This window comes from Chamaea fasciata, unplaced genomic scaffold (assembly GCF_029207755.1).
Source record: "Chamaea fasciata isolate MVZ Bird 193981 ecotype frontalis unplaced genomic scaffold, bChaFas1.0.hap1 SCAF_12, whole genome shotgun sequence".
NCBI classification, from domain to species: domain Eukaryota; kingdom Metazoa; phylum Chordata; class Aves; order Passeriformes; family Sylviidae; genus Chamaea; species Chamaea fasciata.
In genome coordinates this window covers 4621868-4640552 of record NW_027094097.1, presented here as the reverse complement: position 1 = coordinate 4640552, position 18685 = coordinate 4621868, and the positions used below count along the sequence as shown (strand labels likewise).

General features: G+C 38.3%; 1 protein-coding gene across 1 annotated transcript in view; it reads right to left on the bottom strand.

Moving 5' to 3' along the window:
* Positions 1-713: 713 nt before the first annotated feature.
* Positions 714-18685, bottom strand: part of ADCY7 (adenylate cyclase 7) — a 58991-nt gene continuing 41019 nt past the window's right edge. The window contains exons 13-30 of the mRNA XM_066194237.1: positions 18232-18364; positions 16770-16955; positions 15816-15859; positions 15100-15180; positions 14135-14207; positions 13230-13327; positions 12512-12596; positions 10831-10968; positions 9634-9696; positions 8907-8945; positions 8451-8608; positions 7176-7257; positions 6463-6618; positions 5662-5808; positions 5104-5211; positions 4262-4376; positions 3668-3792; positions 714-3550 (exon numbers count right to left, since the gene is read on the bottom strand). Of these exons, the coding sequence (XP_066050334.1) occupies positions 3404-3550; positions 3668-3792; positions 4262-4376; positions 5104-5211; positions 5662-5808; positions 6463-6618; positions 7176-7257; positions 8451-8608; positions 8907-8945; positions 9634-9696; positions 10831-10968; positions 12512-12596; positions 13230-13327; positions 14135-14207; positions 15100-15180; positions 15816-15859; positions 16770-16955; positions 18232-18364 (1978 nt within the window). The 3' untranslated portion in view covers positions 714-3403. The remainder of the gene's footprint in view (positions 3551-3667; positions 3793-4261; positions 4377-5103; positions 5212-5661; positions 5809-6462; positions 6619-7175; positions 7258-8450; positions 8609-8906; positions 8946-9633; positions 9697-10830; positions 10969-12511; positions 12597-13229; positions 13328-14134; positions 14208-15099; positions 15181-15815; positions 15860-16769; positions 16956-18231; positions 18365-18685) is intronic.

Below are 18685 nucleotides of genomic sequence, written 5' to 3'. Positions count from 1 at the left end.
TTGTTTTGCATTAGCCTGTGATTCCAATATAACCCTGGAATCAAGAGGAATGAGCTGTAGGGTTCCGGCCATCCCTGATGTGTGCAGTGGCAAGGAATTGAACCAAAAGGTAACTTCCAAGCCAAACAGCATTGTGAATTCCACCCTCTCCCCTCAGCCTTACGGCCAACATCATCCTTGCTTCCTTCCTCCCTTCCTTCCTCTCTAAAAATGCTGCAGTAAGATTTGTTTTTTAAACTTTCACAATTACTAAAGTACATTGCAAAATTTTTAACTGTCAGCCTGGGTTTTTTTCCAGTAGTTTCAATTGTCCCAGAAGAGTTAACATACACCACTGGAATTTTTTCATTCTAGGTAATAGCACCTGAGTTTTTACTGCAGGGAATGAATTTTTCCTTTAATATATAAATCACTTATTTTCAAGCTACAGGAAAAAGACAAGATTCAGGGCAAATGTGCCGGCCAAATCCTTACTGGCTCCTTCCATTGCATCTCATTGCCCATCACTCACCTGTAAGATGGTGCAAGAGGTGGCTGCCAGTGACAGAAGTATTGACATTTCTCATCAGCTGTTGAACACATGGATGTCACTCTGAGCATTTTCTACTAGCACCATTTTTTAAAAAGATAAACACCAACTTCAGTTTATGAGTAAAAACAGTCCCATTAAGTCTGCAGTGCTACAAAAAATATGCCTCCTTTTCATGGGTATCTCCATCAAAATAACTGCAAAACCAGACATGTTTCAAGAAGTTTTTTATTTCATAGTAAAAACAAAAGTTTGTTCTTTAAAACAGATTCCTAGTTCCAGATGTTATTAGCTCTTCCAATTAGATACAGTGCCATTTTTTCCATTTAAGAAAAAAAATAATGCTGCAAGAAGATTTTTCCACCAAGATTGTTTCCTCAATGTTAAGTTTCACAGTTCACTCAGAACGACTGCTGAAAACAATTATTTCAATACAGTTGCTTGTTAAATTGAATTCTTTCTGTGGCTGAATACAGCTCATACAGTTCCAGTTCTGGTGAGAAATTAGTCATCCTCTTTTTCATTACACACAGTTTCTAACTTCCCCGAGAAGGCTGTGCACAGCACACCAAGACAGCATTCTTTTTAAACCTGCAACCAAACCCAACTCCTTCCCCTTTGGAAGCTGCAGCTCTTCTGCCACTTCTGCAAATGAGGTTGAGCTGAAGTTACACCCAAAGAAGTTACCAGCCTGACAGGCAACATCATGTAAACAAAAGCATTTCAAAATGCTGTTACAGACAGCAAATGTTCTTTCATAGATAACTTACATCTACGGTCTACTAGTTCTGTGAGCAGGAGCACTTCAGAGCCAGCTCTATTTATAAGCATAATGCACTTTTCAAAATAGATTCATTAGACAAATGGTCACTTTACCTAACATGACATCGAAGACTGCTGAAAGGAGCCTTTGACACATGCATGGTCCTGTAAAACAATAAATATCTCAAAACAAATGCATGCTGAGCAACTGTAACTACAAATACACAACATACAAGAGTAGCAAAAGCCGTTTGAAGGTTTATTCAACAACTACCCTGACTTGCACTAACACGATAGCGAGTATGACACTTCCTTCTTCAGCAGAGCCCATGTCTGAACTAGACAGCCTCAAATTCAGGCTTCCTTACATGCTGTTTTCTGTTGGAGACCTACTACACACATAGATTTGATCTACAGAATTGATAAAGAATACAAGCACGATTTTTAATCCACAGTTGGACAATATTTAGGTTTGTTCCTGTCTTGAAACATAGTCACTTCCTCTTCTAAAGAAATTACACAGTAATTGGAAAGCAGCAGTGTTGCACAGGACTGCTTAAACACTTGTCCAGGATAGGCTAGTACTAAACCCAGAAACTTTAGAAAATGCTGTTTGTAGAGGGGTAAGGCTCAACCAAATAGGTGTTGTACTCATTAATCACTGTGCTGTCCAGCCTGACATGGTATATGGGGAAAGGGGAAAGCCATCCTTAGTTATGGACATAATTGGGCACGAGATGTTAGCCTTACAAACTACCATCATCTCCTCCAACAGCAAACAGATTAAGAGACTTCAGTAAGTAAAAAAATGCCAGTGTAGAAATTAGCAAAGGCCACTAACAGCTTAAAAACCTTACAAACTAAACTAATTTACACCATGTCCACAATGATTTTATGAATGCTGTACTCACACTTCCAGTACTGGGGCTCTGCTGAAACATTACCATTATGAATACTTTTTTCCATACATCCTTTTGTAACCTTCAAAACCAGTTTATGAAAAAAACTGCATTGCCTTTGAAAGGCATAGAAACCAGCCAGTGGCTAGACAAATTGTAGAAATATGAACTGAAAAAAAAAAAACAAAAACCAACCAAACCCCACTACAGACACAGTTCTGTTTATACAGTATCTGCTACTGTTTCTAACACTATCTTAGTAATTCTGTTCTTCAGCTTCCCAGCAATTCGGAACAGATTTATTTTTTTCTTCCGTAAGTGCCCTCAAGAACACAGCACAGAATCAGAATTCCTGCTGGGATCAGCAACAGCAGCTGCTGTCAGAGTCTGTCACCTGTGCTCCTCATCATCACTTGTACTTTTTGAAATTTAAAGTTAAATATTTAAGACTTACCATGACAGAACAAAATGCACATGCAGATACTAATTACAGAGAAATACAAAGGAGAACATGTAATATAATGTAAACATGCTGAACTAGATGGAAGCTATTTCTGAACAGCTCTTGGTCATGAAAACGTCTGCATAGCACAAGGTACTGCTGTGGAGGAGGCGAGCATGGCAAAGTGACCCCATACTGTGCAATTCAGGGATTTTTCCCAAAAGAGCTCAGCACAGTTACCGTGTGATACACTTGAGTTTCCTTGCATTCCTCTTCCCATTCTTCAGCTGTCTTCTGCTGTGAAGTCTGTTCAGCATTAAAAGCAGGGTATGCAGTGCCCTCAGTATCACTGCACGTGTCAGGACAAACACAATACTGTTAAGCAGGTGTGTGTCAAGCAGGCAATGGAATGTTTTAACATGGGAATGAGTTCTACAGTACATCCACACTGTTGTCACCAGAGGTGTTAAGACTCCCAGTGTGGGTAAGGAAAGCGGCTAACTGAAAATGCTTCTTGGCAATTCCAGGTAAATCTTCAAATTACTTCAGGAAGAAGTAGTCTTTTCAGACTGACGGTTGTGTATCTTCTAGGAACTTCTCAGAATTCTTCTTTATTTAAAAAAAAAAAAATATCTTATCTTGAGATGTAGAAGAGATAGGAACAGTATATACATGTTTTTAGAATAAAGTCCTTCACATAAGGAGGGAAATTCTACGTCTTCACAGAAGGGAGGCAGATCTAAGTCTATTTTGATTAACTTCATTGTAGCCTCAGTTCAGTCCCATGCCTTGAAATTTGGCTGTCTCAGTGCAAACAAAGTAAGTCCTCAGTTCTCCCTTGCCTTTGACATTAATGAGTCCCCTACATTCACATGAGTATCCCAGCTCTTGTAGTATTTTGCTTGTTTCTTCTGTGACCTTTGCGTGAAAAGAATTAGAAACTCTTGTGAAATTCTTCTGATTATTCACATTAAAGCAAAATTCCACAACCAATTAGAAATAACGCCTTGGACATTGCAAGGCTCATAGGTTTACCTGGATCTTGCCAAGTTCCCCTGTGCTCTCCATTCGGCTGGCAACATTAACAGTGTTTCCCCAAATGTCATACTGAGGTTTCCGGGCACCAATGACACCAGCAATCACCGGGCCGTGATTGATCCCTGCAGAAACACAAGCAGGTGTCATTACCGAGGCAGAAAGGGATAGGACTTCCACCTTCATTGTTAGCTGTACTTTCAGGGGAAAAAAGGATCCCAAAACTTAACTCTGCAACAAAGGATCACAAAACTTAACTCTGCAACACCTTTCTAGCAATTATCAGTACTGTTCTATAAATACTCAGGCTCAGGAGATGTGAAGTGAAGCAAAATTTTTCCTCTTCTACTTTTCATATACAGAAAAGAGCACTGTGCTGTACTACTGTCTTTCTAATGGGGTACTTCACTCTTCATCTGTATCTTCCTGCTGCTCCCTCCAGTTATGAGAAATAGCCCATCCCTGGATGAGCTTGGCCTGTCTGAAAAACTGACCGGCCAATACTGCCTTTGGCTATTCAGCACTTGGACCTACATCATCCAACCTGATTTCTCACTTGACTGAGCTGTGGAGTTCCCCACAAACAGCACTTACCAACACGTAGGCGGAAATTGTTAAAGGAATGTCGGTTGATGCCATCCAGTTTACTCATCAAGGCAATTCCATACTCCACCATAATCCCAATGTGAGCGTGCTGCCTTTCCCTATCCTAGGCAAGTCATAACACGTATTAATGATCAAATTACAATATGAAAGGCTGTGTCAGGCTGCTACTCCAAAGCAGTGCTTGAAGTGACTGGAGTGTTTACGAGATCACTCATCCTTGTAACTGCAGAACTGCAGAATTTTAAAACTCCATTAAATTCAACTGGGATGACTATGAGGCCACAAGTGTGATATAGTTAAATTTTATAACAAATTAATGTCTGTCCTTTAGGGTTTCAGCTTTAATTTTACATGTTTTAGGTATATTATATGCATCTTAATGTCATACACAAACCTGCTATACTGAAAATGAGCCAGAGAAATCGGTGTTAATTCTTCTGGGTGACAGTTTCAGACCTAATGTGGCACTTGAGGATTCTCTTTCTGTGCCAGTTCTTAGGTATCACAAAAATCCTCCTGTGCAGTTCTGAGGTGGCCTTTACTTTGGCTCCCATTCTTTGACTCCCCTATTATTAAAGCCCTTCTGTTACGCATCTAGGAATATTAAACTACTGGAATCAAAGATGAAAGATGTAAAAAGTGTCCTGGGATTACAGCCTGAATACCTTAATTCAGAAATAAAATGGAACTAGGAGATATTTTGTAATCTTTTTCCACATTACAGGAAGCCACCCTTCATGATTTCCTTTTTTGTATCCTGTTATATTTTGTGACTTTGAACACATCTGTGCACCCACAGAATACTGAAGGCAAATTCAGAGCCAACATACCTGGTTATTCTCCTGGCCTGGTGTAACACTGAGACCAGCTGCTGCCATGTAAGTGCTTCCAATGGTTTTTATTTTTTCAACACCACTAAATTTAGGTTTTAACAAGAGCTGTTTGAATGGAAAGAAAACAAAAACTTTAGACTTTATTACCATATTTCAGTGTAGTATTTAACCAGCAATCTTATACGGTCTACCATAAGCGTTAAACTTAGCAATACTAGCAATTCCATCACTCACATGAAGATTAGATAAAATCTTGAGGATTAGTTTCACAGTTTTGCTCCACCCACTCACATGGGTAAATGAAATGAAAGCACTGAAGTATTGAAATGAAGTCCTTAAATTCAGGACTTTCAAACCATACTTCTAGTGGATTAGATGATTTACTTGAAAATCCCAACTAGATGGAAAAATATCTTTCAAGACTGCAAGGCTGAAGTCAGAATATTAGTACAGCATAAAAATGTTTTTTCCCCCTCTAATGTTCACAGATGTAGTGAAGCATTTATTTTGCAGTAAACATGTAATCCAGTGCATTTTTGACAGAAGCTTAATTACCTCATCAAAATCAGCAATGATTTCGTTTAACAGCCTCAAGCATTCCAAGCCTTCTTTATTGACATCACATTCAGTGTAAAACACCTTAAAATCTGGTACTGATGCAAACATGACACAGACACAGTCGTAGGATTGATGGTACCAGTCCTAAAGGAAAGCAGTAAACCCACACATTGTCAGCAGCCACATTCCCCCACAGCTACTCACACTCATGATAATTGTTTGTAACCAGTAATCAAATTACAGCTTTCCTATGAAGTCAACCACATCTCTTATTGTATCAGAAACATTAACAAGGTGGATTTGCCTAAGGAAAAACTGAGATTCCTTAAGGATATCTTGAACATTTTCATCTACTTGGACATTGTCACTCTTCTGAGACAGCATTGTTCTCTCTGAAGACATGCTGGCAGAAAGAGATTTCTTTAAAAAAAAAAATCATTATCAAGGAACTTTTCTCTGGGAGATACTATCTGTTCCTCAACTAATTTCTCTAAAAACTATGACCTGTCCTCCCTGGTAAAATAGTCTTAGGAAAGCAGTAAATCTCGTTCAAATATTTGCCAAACTTAAAACCATGTCCTCACTAATTCTGAGAACTGATTTCAGGGACTGACACTAAAAGTTTTCATTTTTTTTGAGGCCATCTGGTTAACAGGTTATTAAGTTTACAGAGGTCTTGGAATACAAACAAGAGGCAAAGATTACAGAAGTTTACAGTCTGTTCTTTTTCACATCATGTGTAATATATATCACAGAAATCCAATTTGCTGTCCTTCACATAGGAGAGACTCAACACACCTCATTTCGTTTTTCTCCAATGAAATACGCAGCAACGTGTGCTGGAAGTACATTTTCCAGCAAAAGCCTGTTAACATTCTCCATAGTTTCAAATTGTTCATGTTCTTTTTTAAACTTATTCTTCCACAGACAATCCAGTCGACAGTAATAGTCAATCTGCAAAGAGATCAAATATGATAAATTAAATCCATAAAATAACTCACTGAAAAAATATTAGGCAATTTTCTCCAGATGTGTAGTAGCAATAGTTTTTTCAAGGCCTTTTGAATCTATATAGTTATGAAAAATGTGCTTTGAGAGCAAAGGTCAGAAAAATATGAAGCAGCCACTAAGACCAAACATCATTTGGTACCATCAGGTGTATTTACCAAAATGACATTTTAGTGTTATGATTATTTTTATCTTGAATTCCTATGTTGATTTAGAATGAATACTGATACAGAAATAGATAGATCAAAACTGGAAGAACCAGGAAGTTCTCACGTCTGTGACGCAAACACTGTTGAAAACTAGAAAAATGTTCCCATCCTTTCACAGTAAAAATTTTTTCATTACCAAAAACTAATTATGTTATCCACAAGACCAGTATATTAAAAAAAGATAAAAATATAGATTAATTTAGAGCACAATTTCAAGGAACGACACCTTTGCATTTTATTTAAATCAACTTGCTGCAAGTAAAGGAACTACGCGATTGCATTTTAAATACATACCTGTTTTGCAAGTAAAACTAGGGTTATGTAAAACAGAACCAGATATAAATTAGTCATTATCCTTGGCTCTTTGATGAAAAACCTGAAAAAAAAGAAAGCAATACAATGTCATCTGTTTGCTTTAAGAAAATCTGCATGATGGAGGGTTGGGGTGGGAGGTGAGGGGAAGAGAGTGTCTGTCCAGACTTCCACCACAGTGTCACTGTTCATTGGTGCCAGTGGCTGTTTGGGGACAGGTCCTGTCCTAACAATAGAAATTATCAGCCAGCCCAACACATGGAATGGTGCATTTCACATCAGGACACACTGGGTGTTGAAGCCTTGTTCAGTAGATGTTGTAGTGAGATGCTCAAGTAAACATGGCTTTATCTTAATGGAGCCATCTTAATTTCCACCAGACTGAGTTCCAGCTCCCGCCCCACACCACCCTACAAAAACACAACCAACAAAACCTTGAAATAGGAAAAGAAAATCTCTTTTTTGTGGAAGGAAAGACAAGAGCAAATTAAAAACCTGAATTCCTAAGACAAAAACAGCAGTTCAATCATACCTGTATCTGAATCACCACTCATATTTCATAGTAAGATAAGTCTTAACCACATCTATTACTTTTTACAAACACAAATTCTCATCATATGAATGAGTAAGTTCATTCAAGCTTCTTTAAGGTGTGCTGACAGGTTACAGCCCCTGCAAAATAAATTTATTCTAATCTTCAGCTATAAGACTATGCTGAGAAATCTGAGAAAGACTTAAAAACCAACAGTAAAGCCTTTGCATGTGATTTCTCTTCAGTATTTTCAGTTTCTGCAATTAGATCAGGTAAACTGGTCAGGTAAATTGTTACTTTTCAAAATATCTGCACTTAGGTTAGTACATGAAGAGTTCACCATCCTATTGACTACCAAGGTCTCACAAGCACAGCTTGAGCCTCAGACTTTCAGCAAGGCTTTTCTTCATAACATAAGATCAACCTTACTATGACATTAATATTCTACTCTTTAATCTTTAATGTAATCCAAGGCTCCTAGGGATCTCAGAAGCCACATTACAGAATTTTTTCAGAGAACATGCACTTTGTTCAAAAAAAACCGAGAAAAAAAAAAAAAAAAAAAGGTGACATGGTCTAATAGAATTTCCATGTTGTTAACTTTACAGAAAGGTTTGCAGTGTCTGGCTCACATGATTTTGGTATTTCAATATTCCAGTAAGTGCATAAAAATCTAACACCTCCTTAAATTAAACATTAAAGGATGAGAAACATTTACAGTGTACCTGGTACTGTTGCCATAGATGTCTTTGTGCTGAAGGGTATTAAAAATGATGAGGTAGACAGTCACAGCAATGGACAGGAGGAGGACTTTGAGTTCGAAGCTCATTTGAAGAAATACCGAGCAGGCAATGAACCCCAATATACAACAGTAAGCATAATACTGTAAAAGAGGAATATAAAGAGCCTTTGCATTATTCAGAACTTATGTCTAAGAGATGTTCAAACCACAGCAAATGCTCTGAGCTCATGGTCACTGCAATTTAAAACAAAGAAATTACAATCACTTAAAGCTGTATTTTTAATGGCACTGAAAGGATGAACTTAATATTGATTTCAGTTTACTTTTTTTATTTGTTATGCGTAAACAAAAATATTTAAACAAAGAAATCAATGTAAGTAAGCCATGCCAGATAAAAACTGCATTCAAAGATCAAGCTTAAGATGCATTCACTACTTACAGTTTCCTCTGCACAGGAATGGGTTGTGTTTTCAAAATTCTGATTTACAAACATGCAAGAACAAAAAATTTCCAGGTGAGTACAATGTGCATTTCGTACGTATAACTTATCACTTGTTATAAGCACCTGAATGAAAGGCTCCTCACATAACCTACTGCACATAATTCAAAAATATGTCCGTCATCTAAAGGGGTGGCCAGGTAACAAAAGAGCATCCCAAACCTTTGGATGAACTCAAAATAGAGCACTACTTTGGCATTAAAGACATAAAAAGTGAAACTCCCAGAAATAATACTTTTATGGCACTAGTAAGTGCTGAATTTACCCTTACAGAAATGCTAGAGAACACCTTTCAAATATGCTGAGAGACCAAAATTAAACCAAAACTTCCGTTTTATACATTAATACTCCAGACTTCTGAAAATCCCTAAAGGATGCACAAGAAAGCTATATGTAAAAATACAGAATATCCCTTAAAACTGCTTTGTGTCATGAGCAAGTCATGTTCAACAATTAAGAAAAAACAAACAAACAAACAAACAACCCTATCATTATAAATAGAAAGAAAAAAAATATAAAAATGTTGCCGTCCATCTACACGATAGGAGTTAGACTTTGATGATCCTTGTGGGTCGCTTCCAATTCAGTTCTATGTTCTATGATTCTATATCTACCATCCAAGACTCATTTCATTTCATCCTAGAAATTAAGATGGTACTCTACTCACATAGGTGGTAGCACAGAGGTCATTTGATCCAGTAAAGTTGGCAGGTTTGTTCCTTTCAGTAGTCTCGATTTATCGGAGGGGAGGAAAAAAAAAAACACAAAACAAAACACATCGATAAAACCACCATGCAAACTTATTAGTAGGTAATCACTGATTCTTTTCTCCATGTATTTTACAAAGAGTGCTGATCTGGTTGTCTTTTCAGTGCTACTGAAAAAGTGTTGAAATACAATGGCGTCCCATGTAGTTGTATTAAACATATATGCACAGACAAGCTACAAGGAGATTAAAATTTACTTATTTTCTAATTGGGGGTAAAGTTTTACATTATGGCTGTGTTAATTTAGCAGCTATCTGGCACAAACATGTGGTTTTGTCTCACCCCCCAGTTTCACAGCTGCTGTTCCTGTTTTCTTTCAGTCTGTCTCTGGTGGTGTTCACATGACACCACTGTGAGTCAATTCAAGGACCTAAGCCAGCAGAAAAAACACCCAATGCAAGAAAATTAAGCATTTTCTGCAGGATTGTTTTCAGAATGAAGTCCCCATGGAATCAGAAGAATGGCAAGGCAAACAAACAGATGGGATCAGGAGGACATCAGTTCTAGTAGTAACTATCAGTTACGTGGAACTGTTAAACACACAGAGCTTGTTTAAATAGAAAACACAGCACAGATATTCAAATGTACTTACCCCAGGTGCAATATAATATTCAAACTAAATTTAAAAGTCAGAGGCCACTTCCATCTTAATCCAGCAGTACCTATCCTCAATCCCTTTGCTTTTAAGAGAGCCAATTCTCCCCTCCCTCATCCACATTACTACCAGTGAGTGCAAACAGCACAGTGAACTGCTTAAAGTACTGCCTGCCACTGCCAAACATTTAAAGCCACATTAAAAAACGGAAATCATCTTAGTGATGAGAGTTACAACCAAGAGTTGTTGTAAGTGCCATCTTGAAAACAAGAAAAGGTGGTGTAAACTAGAACCGAAGTCCATCACGTGTACTTTCAGCTCCACAAACCAGGAGCTTTTCTTTTTAATGCTTTTAATTGCCATCATGCACTATCCCTGTGCAAATCAACTCATGTTAAAAATCAGGCATTAGAAAAAGCAGCAAAAATTGGTACTTGGTGAAAAAAATACAGGAAGTTACTTGGATTTTACAGTAAGTTCATCAATTAATATGATTACTTACCAAATTAAAAATGGCTATAATCAGCAAGGCAGCTATAGTGGTGGCTGCTAAAGGCAGCCTAAGTAAAGGCATTGTTTCCACCTTTTCTGAGACAGCACACAGATGGCGCAGGAGAGGCCACTGATCTGAGCAGCACTTCTGTGAACACAATTAATTAGTTTCAGTAACACTTTGATACAGGGGAGGAAATATTTCTAAATATAAAGTTGACCTTTTTTCTGAAGGACGGTGTCAAGAGCCTTCACTGGAATTCTAATTTAGAATTTTCAATCTCGTCATTCAGAGTCAATGTCTAGCACCTTTCCCCAGCTGAAAATAGAGACAATGCTTCCTTTCTTCGAAGGGGCTGGGTGCTAAAATTTTCTGAATTTGTCCTTTAAAAATACAGAATTATGGTCTGTTTGAAAGTTCCAGAGAAAAGTTAATAAAAATGCAGTAAAAATTTTGTATTTTTTTTAGTTATAGAGCAATAGTATTATATTTGGAACTACATTTTCAGATTAATAAATCAAAACCAGCCCTAGACAGTCCCCATTCCTGCCATCCCTATATCCTCCAATGGTTGCTATTGACAAAAAAATCCAGTAAAGCATATAATTTTAATGACTGCAAGCATTATTCCACGATGCTACACCAAAACACTCCCAACATAAAACTCAATTCTGATGCAATAGCAGTCTTGGAATTTTCTGTTTTCTACGTGTGTTTCTCCACATGTAGAAAAAACACATGAATGCATATACAGACACCCTTCTCTCTCTACAGACATCTATGCAAAAATCCATCTATATACATATATAAATACCAAGCATACATAAAATCCATAAATCTAACCATACAATTAAATGAGTCCTAAATCTCTATCCCAGAGTGCAATTTTCTCTTATTCTTTTCTTTCCCTGGAGAGCTCCATCCCCTCACTGGGTTGCTGCAGGGCCATGATGCTGCACATCCCCAGCAGCACCTCAGGATTCCCTCTCAGCCACAGTGCAGGCTTGATGAGTGCAAGGAACATTCTAAAATCCCTTCTCTAAAATCCCTTCCCTCTCCCCACCCTGTCCCCAGGCTTTTCTTGAACTGAGAAGGATTTTTTCTTTTTAACTCTGTATCATTGATCTCTCTGTCACTATGGCCTCTCTCTGTCACTATATATTTTTAAACAGCAATTGCATGTGTTTAATAATGCAAAGAAAAAGGAACTACAAGTGCAAAGTGTCCTAATTGATGTAATGGTGAATTTGGAATTCTAGCCGCCGTGAAATTGTTGCCAATAAATTATTCATATGTTTGTAATTTTCATTACACTTCATACATTATTATGAAAAGCAGATCTTCTGTTCCAACTTATTTCAATATTGTTTCCTGCATAGAGAACAACAGCATTTACAACCAAAGTTACTATTAATGACAAATATAAAAATATATTTTAAAAAAACCAACCCCAAGTCCTCCTTCCTACCCATGTATTCTTGCAACCAAATAATTCTCAATTACTGTGAGAATTTTCAGACATAAAAAAATCTATTTCAGGAAATGGAATCTTCTGGTAACCTGAGGTTCAAGGCTCCTATAACTCCTACTGAAATTACTAAAATTTCATCAGCCTAAAAGACAGACCAAGTCGCTGAAATATATCTATCCACTTTTGAAAACACGCAGTGTTTTTTAGAAGTAAACTTACCAGACATTTGTCAGCAAAGCATACAGACAAAATAAGCACAATGATGACTGCAACAACTCCAAAGGAAATTCCCAGTTTTGCAGTTCTAAAAAGAAGAAGAAAGCAGTAAAAAAAAAAACAAGTTTAAATATGATTTTTCTTCAAATAGCACTGAACGACCATAACATCACACAGGTTATGGTTGCTCTGTTGCACAATCACTGCTTTGAGAGATTCTGCTCCTGATGGCCTGAGCCACTGCCCTGCGCGTAAACCACGTGGAAACTGCACTGCAACAGCCACGAAAAACAAACGTGCCATAAGCTTCCAAATTATCCATCGTCTGCTTTCTCAGAGGCGTGACAAGCAGCTCAAAGTTGCCTCCTTGTAGCTCTACAGAAAAGGATCACTGAGCACAGTTCAACCAGCTAAATCCCATTTTCCTACTGCTCAATGTCTTTACAGCCAACTGTTCTTATAAAATACTATTTCTTACTTAACTGACCACCTCCCTGTGTGTGTTAAGCAAACAAAACATTAAAAAAATATTTCTATTTTATTGCCATACTGATATCTTGGCTCTTATGCCAACAACATGACTGCACTCCTTTATCATGGGTTACATTTATATGTTTCTTAAATTTAACCCCTCAGGAACTCCAGAAAGTTCCACGCGTATGAGGTTCACTTTAGCTGTTGGCTAATTTGAATTATAAATAATTAAAATACCAGCACTTACTTGGGCATGATAAACATCTGGATCACAAAGATACAGAGGAACACGAAACTGGCACACACAAAGTAACTCTTGAGTTTTAGAATAGGAATGTTGCGATACTGAAACACAGAGAGAATAAACCATCAGGGTAATTTCAGGGGTATTTTTTCTTAATTTTATTACATTCTTGTGATGACACATGTATACAAGTTTATACTGTATTATTAAAAATATACCCAGGACTAAAATGGAACAAAAGAAGACCACCACCAGAAAAAACCAATCATTTGAACATCTTTCGAGGAAAAGAGCCCAGTCCAAAGGGCAATTTCCAAATTTCCAACCTAGAGGGAAATCTAGGCAGTATGTAAATCAGCTCTCCACAAAAGCCCGTGGTCAAAATCCTTATAAAGAAAGGACAATCATAGAAATAAACCTAAAGTGTATGTACAGACCCACGCCGGCAACATCCACAGCACAGTAAATTTAACAGCAGTTATTCAAACAGAAAAACTACACTGCACCTAACAAATACCAGCACCATATCTACGAAGAAACAGCCACAGAAAACTAAGTGTTTTCATTAGGGATGCAGAAATCCCTTTTTTTTCTTTCCTTCTTTAAATCTCATTACTTTTGAGGGAAGCAGTTTATATAGAAAATTTATCAAACCCCCTAATTCCCTTAAGGCAAGAATTTGACCACAGATTGGAGACAATCTCATTTAAGTCAGAATTTGCATCCTCAAGGAAGAATGATCACTTCAAACGACTCCTGAAATCTGCTTTCCATTAGTTACCAGAAACTTCTTAGGATGTGCAATCACCTCCAGAATCCAGTTTCAGAATGAAAAGTTTCAAACATATTCTTGTACTGCTCTGAAGGGCAAATCAAAGATCAAAAGGGATTATTTTGCTCTCACCAACCTCTTTTTCAAGACCAGGTTCTGCAAAGATCAGTGAGAGTCCACAGAAGTCATCTGATTTGCCACACCACGGACTGCAGCCAGAGAGAGACAGGAGTTATCAGGAGCACACAGAGGCCAAGGACAGGACACAAAACCATCACTGCACTTGAGACCCCACGGCCACTCTCAACACACATCTGGTGCTTCTGCAAGGTTCTTCACAGCAGAACAAAGCAGTGGTTATGTTTTTACTCATCTGACAGGCAGATCCACAACACTCACAGACAGCAACATCTGCCAGCTACATGAAAAATGTAGCTCCAAACCTCCCTGAAGGCTTACGGATAGGAAAGTGTAACAGCAGATGTTAGACAGGGCTCACAGCCTCCAAAAACTTCCCCTAAATAATATCAGACTCCTATCAGGAATACCTGAGGTACAGCCTTCCTAGAATTTAGATCAAAGAGTTTTTCTTCTCAAATTTATTGTTTTAGGAATTTGTTAGGAATTTAAACATTGTATTTTGAATTAAAACAAAACAAAAACAAAGAAAACCCAAACCGCCACCACTGCCTGTGTTTGTCTGCTTTTAAATGCAAATGTACTGCCAAAGGAATTACCTGCCCCTGACAGACCACTTGCCTTCAGTGGACCAGACACTAAAAAACTTTATTACCTACAAAACTGTTTTGACTTTATACGTAGTTTTTTGTTCAGGACAGCACTCCATTTCATGAAACTTCTTGTTTTAATAAAGAAAACATTGAACAGCAAGACTGATCACTGGCTTCTTGCTCAATAATGCAGTAACATTCTCATATTCAAATTAAATCCAAAAAGACACTAAATAAAAAACAAAGATCAAAAAAAAGGGCAAGACAAAAATCCTGATAACCTTATACGTAAATTTTATATCTAGGTTTAAATTGGGAATGCAGGTTAATCTCAAAGGAAAGATGAAGAATAAAATAAAGTACTGCATACGTAGTTGAACTGAGGCCTTCAATGGTTGACATCATTTCATCATAAATATCTTCCTCTATTCTTCCCTTCTGAGATGAATTTCTAAGGATGAAATGAAGTCTGTGTGACAAATACTACTCAGACACAAGTCATGGGTACAGAGCACACTTTCTCAGCACACAAGCTGCCAGGGAAAAGGTAAACCAGAATGCTCCAAACTGATTTTAAAAATACACCCATGGGCACTTTACTAAGGATTTCTCCAGTTACTCAAATCATGCATTTTTCAAGACACTATTTTGACAAACAGGGAATGTTCCACAAGTGAAAAATCAGCTCCTCATTTAACTCAGTGCTACAGGTGCCATTGTACGTGGCAAGTCTGTACCACATTGTAATGGCAAACATGAACAACACTAACCAAACCCGAATCTTTCCACTGTTCTTCAGGGCTCTCCCTTCCCAATTCCCTCCCATCCTGCTGCAGCCCAGCAAGCAAAATGGAATCTGAATGACTGGGGGGACAGCAAGACAAGTAACTCCTTTTAGAGTCTGCTGACAATAACAAACATGAGCTGAGAAATCTTCTAAAGGCCAAAGATTTGGCTTAACCTTTCTAAGGCAGGACTACAATATACACAGTGATTAATCAACCAAATGATCACATCCTTACAGCACACTGAACTGCAAGAGGACCACAGGAGCAGCAAAAAAAGAAAATAAGGTACTTAACAAACCTATCAGAAGTTCTCTGGCGCCCAGTAGAACACAAAGGTATTTCCTAAATAAAATAGGAATTAAGAATAAGTTACACACTCTTTGAAAAGCAAAAATATGGGAAACAAACATCAAGAAACTACCAAAATCATTTTTATTCAGAAATAAAAGAAATCAAGAACCATTCTCAAACAGAAATGTTCATAAAAATCAATCCTTTCCAGCAATGTTTTCTGCTTTAACAAGTGATGAGTGAGTGTTTTCTGACAAAAAAAAAAAGATTGTTAGGAAATAATTAAACAGGCCTTCCCTATCATTTTTCTCTACACACCAAAATAAGTAAACAAGCACCAGCCGAGGCAAGCAGACTGGAAACCACTTCCACGCACCTGAATGGATGGATGGATGCTTAAATTAAAATTTACCACAGCTGTGGCCCCAGATGACACTAGAAAGCATGCACATCTACTTCCAGCTTTCAGGCAGGGGAGATGGAAGGAAAAAATAGTTTCCTTATATTTTAAAATCTTAAAAACCTTAAGAATTCTTGATCTTAAAATTTCTTTACTGATAAAATCCAGTTTCAGGGAGAGCATGTGGAGGGACTATTTATTTTCTACACGTTTCAAATACGTATTGAGTGCATCTATCTTTTCTTTTCTTTCTTTTTTTTTTTTTTTAACAAAACCATATGTACCAAGCAGGATTCTCAAGGTGGAAAAACAACAGGAAAAAATAGATAGTTTTGCTATGAAGATATACTATGATTAAAGTACGGTTAGAGGGGTTGGCAGCGCGAATATGATAAAGTTCTGACAGAAAGAGGTGTTGCAGAGACACCCTCTCAGTTCTGCGCGCACGCTGAACGCGCAGGGTGAGAGCAGACATCCATCCAGCGCAATGGTTTTTGAGTTTCACGCGGCAGGAGCAGTTTGTGCGGCATTGAAGGCTGCCAGTCGCTGCCGCAGACCGACCTTTCTCCGCCGGCCCTGGGAGCCGGAGCAGTCGCTGCTGACGCTGTCGCGGTGGCTGAGGTGCGCGAAGGGCCGCGCCGCGCCCCACGACTCCAGGTACCGCGTCATCCGCACCGACGCGCGCATCTTCAGCCCGTCGTTCACCCGCGTCTTGGGGAGGTGGCTGTTCGACAGGCACTGCTTGGACTAACAGAAACAAAAACACGCTCACGTCCAGAAATTCCGACAGGTTACCAAACACCCAAGCCCTGTGTACTGAGTAGTTTACACAGATCTCGCCGTTTGGAAGGGCGCCGAGCACATCAGCCAACCTCAATTCCTTTATCTCGTTTAATTCATGTGAGCGAAAGCAAATCACAGCACACACAATTAATTGCTTCATCTGCCTTTACAAGACTTCGCTTGCAACACTGCAAGAGTCAAACTAGCAGGTTTATTTACAGTGATGCAAAGGCTCAAAGGATCTCATGAACTGATACCGTTTCCTTGCAGTCAGCACTACTGCAGGGGGAAAAGGTGCCAAATTCCTGCGCTGGGGTGTATCAAAACAGTGGTTAGAGATCCCACAAATTACAGACTCCACATTGGATTATATCCCTGTGCTGCAGGTGCTGAGTCAGGCAGTACAGGCTGTACAGCAATACCCTTGCAGAACTACAGGGAAGCTAAAACTACAGAATAAACCAAGACATCAATGACTGATAATTCTCTAGCATTTCACAGGTATTTTCAAGGGAGCAGAGACCATTTTCATAGACATAATCCTCATTCTGAGAATATGTGGTGTGTGCAACTGGGGAGGGTTGCAGTATTGAAAAATGTAACCAAGATAAGATTGAGTTCTTGCTAATTAAAGGTAGCTCTACGTTGTTCCTTCCTGTAGAGACCAGGGAGGAAAGAAGTTTCTCATCTGCATTCTTTTTTCATTTGAAACATTTTACTCATCAACCACAAGCCAATTCAAAACAGGAATACTCCAGGTGTTTGTAGTTACCAAGCTCTGAAGGAGCAACCCGCAGTTGCTCACTTCACACCCTGAAAAGAAGGTGAATCTTACTTTTCAGATAGGGAGGAAGATGTCTGATGCTATTTTACAGGGAAAATTTTATCTGAAAATGGCCACACAGTACAGGTATTCTTTCATTCCTTCATCCTCATCTTTTGACCCGGCTTTTTGAGACACTTCACATAAATACATAGTCAAATATGTGGTTTTACTCTAAGTGGGTCATACAAGAGGTTTCAGCATAACACTTATTATCTTCAATGTAATAGGCATGTCATAAAAAAGCAGGATGTGCTTTCAGATCTGAACTCCTAAATCCAAACTACTCAGGTGACTCACACACCATGCTTTAATTCTGTTCCTGAATGAAAAAGCTGTATGCACCACAGAAACCTACGTACTTATAATGTGTGGATATACTTGAATAAGTATATATGTTTAAAAACAAATACATACCCTTGGATCGACCACTAAGTAGGTTTTGATATTCATGGATTCAAGGTAAGGATCCCTCAGGTGTCCATTCCCTTCTTCTACTTCATAAGCTTTGCCTAGGTGATTTAATGTTGCTTCAGTGATGTGCACACGGCTGAGAACGGGAGAAAGAACAAGAGACCCAAACACTCACAGAAAGGTCACATTAAGCATTTCATTTACATTTCAATAGCCACTGGTGACATTTCTGCTTTTCAGACATCCCCTGCTTTGGCAGCCAACTGAAAAAATCCTGCCAGTATACTTAAAATTATATTTACAACCTTTTACTACAGCACATCATTCATAGCAAGCATGCTAAAAAACACTTCCCATAACGAGATAGTATTGGTATAAAATTAAATTGAAATAAGCAGGGAAATAAAGGAAACAAGAAGAAATGTGATCAAAGGAGACCTGATGACTCACAAGACAT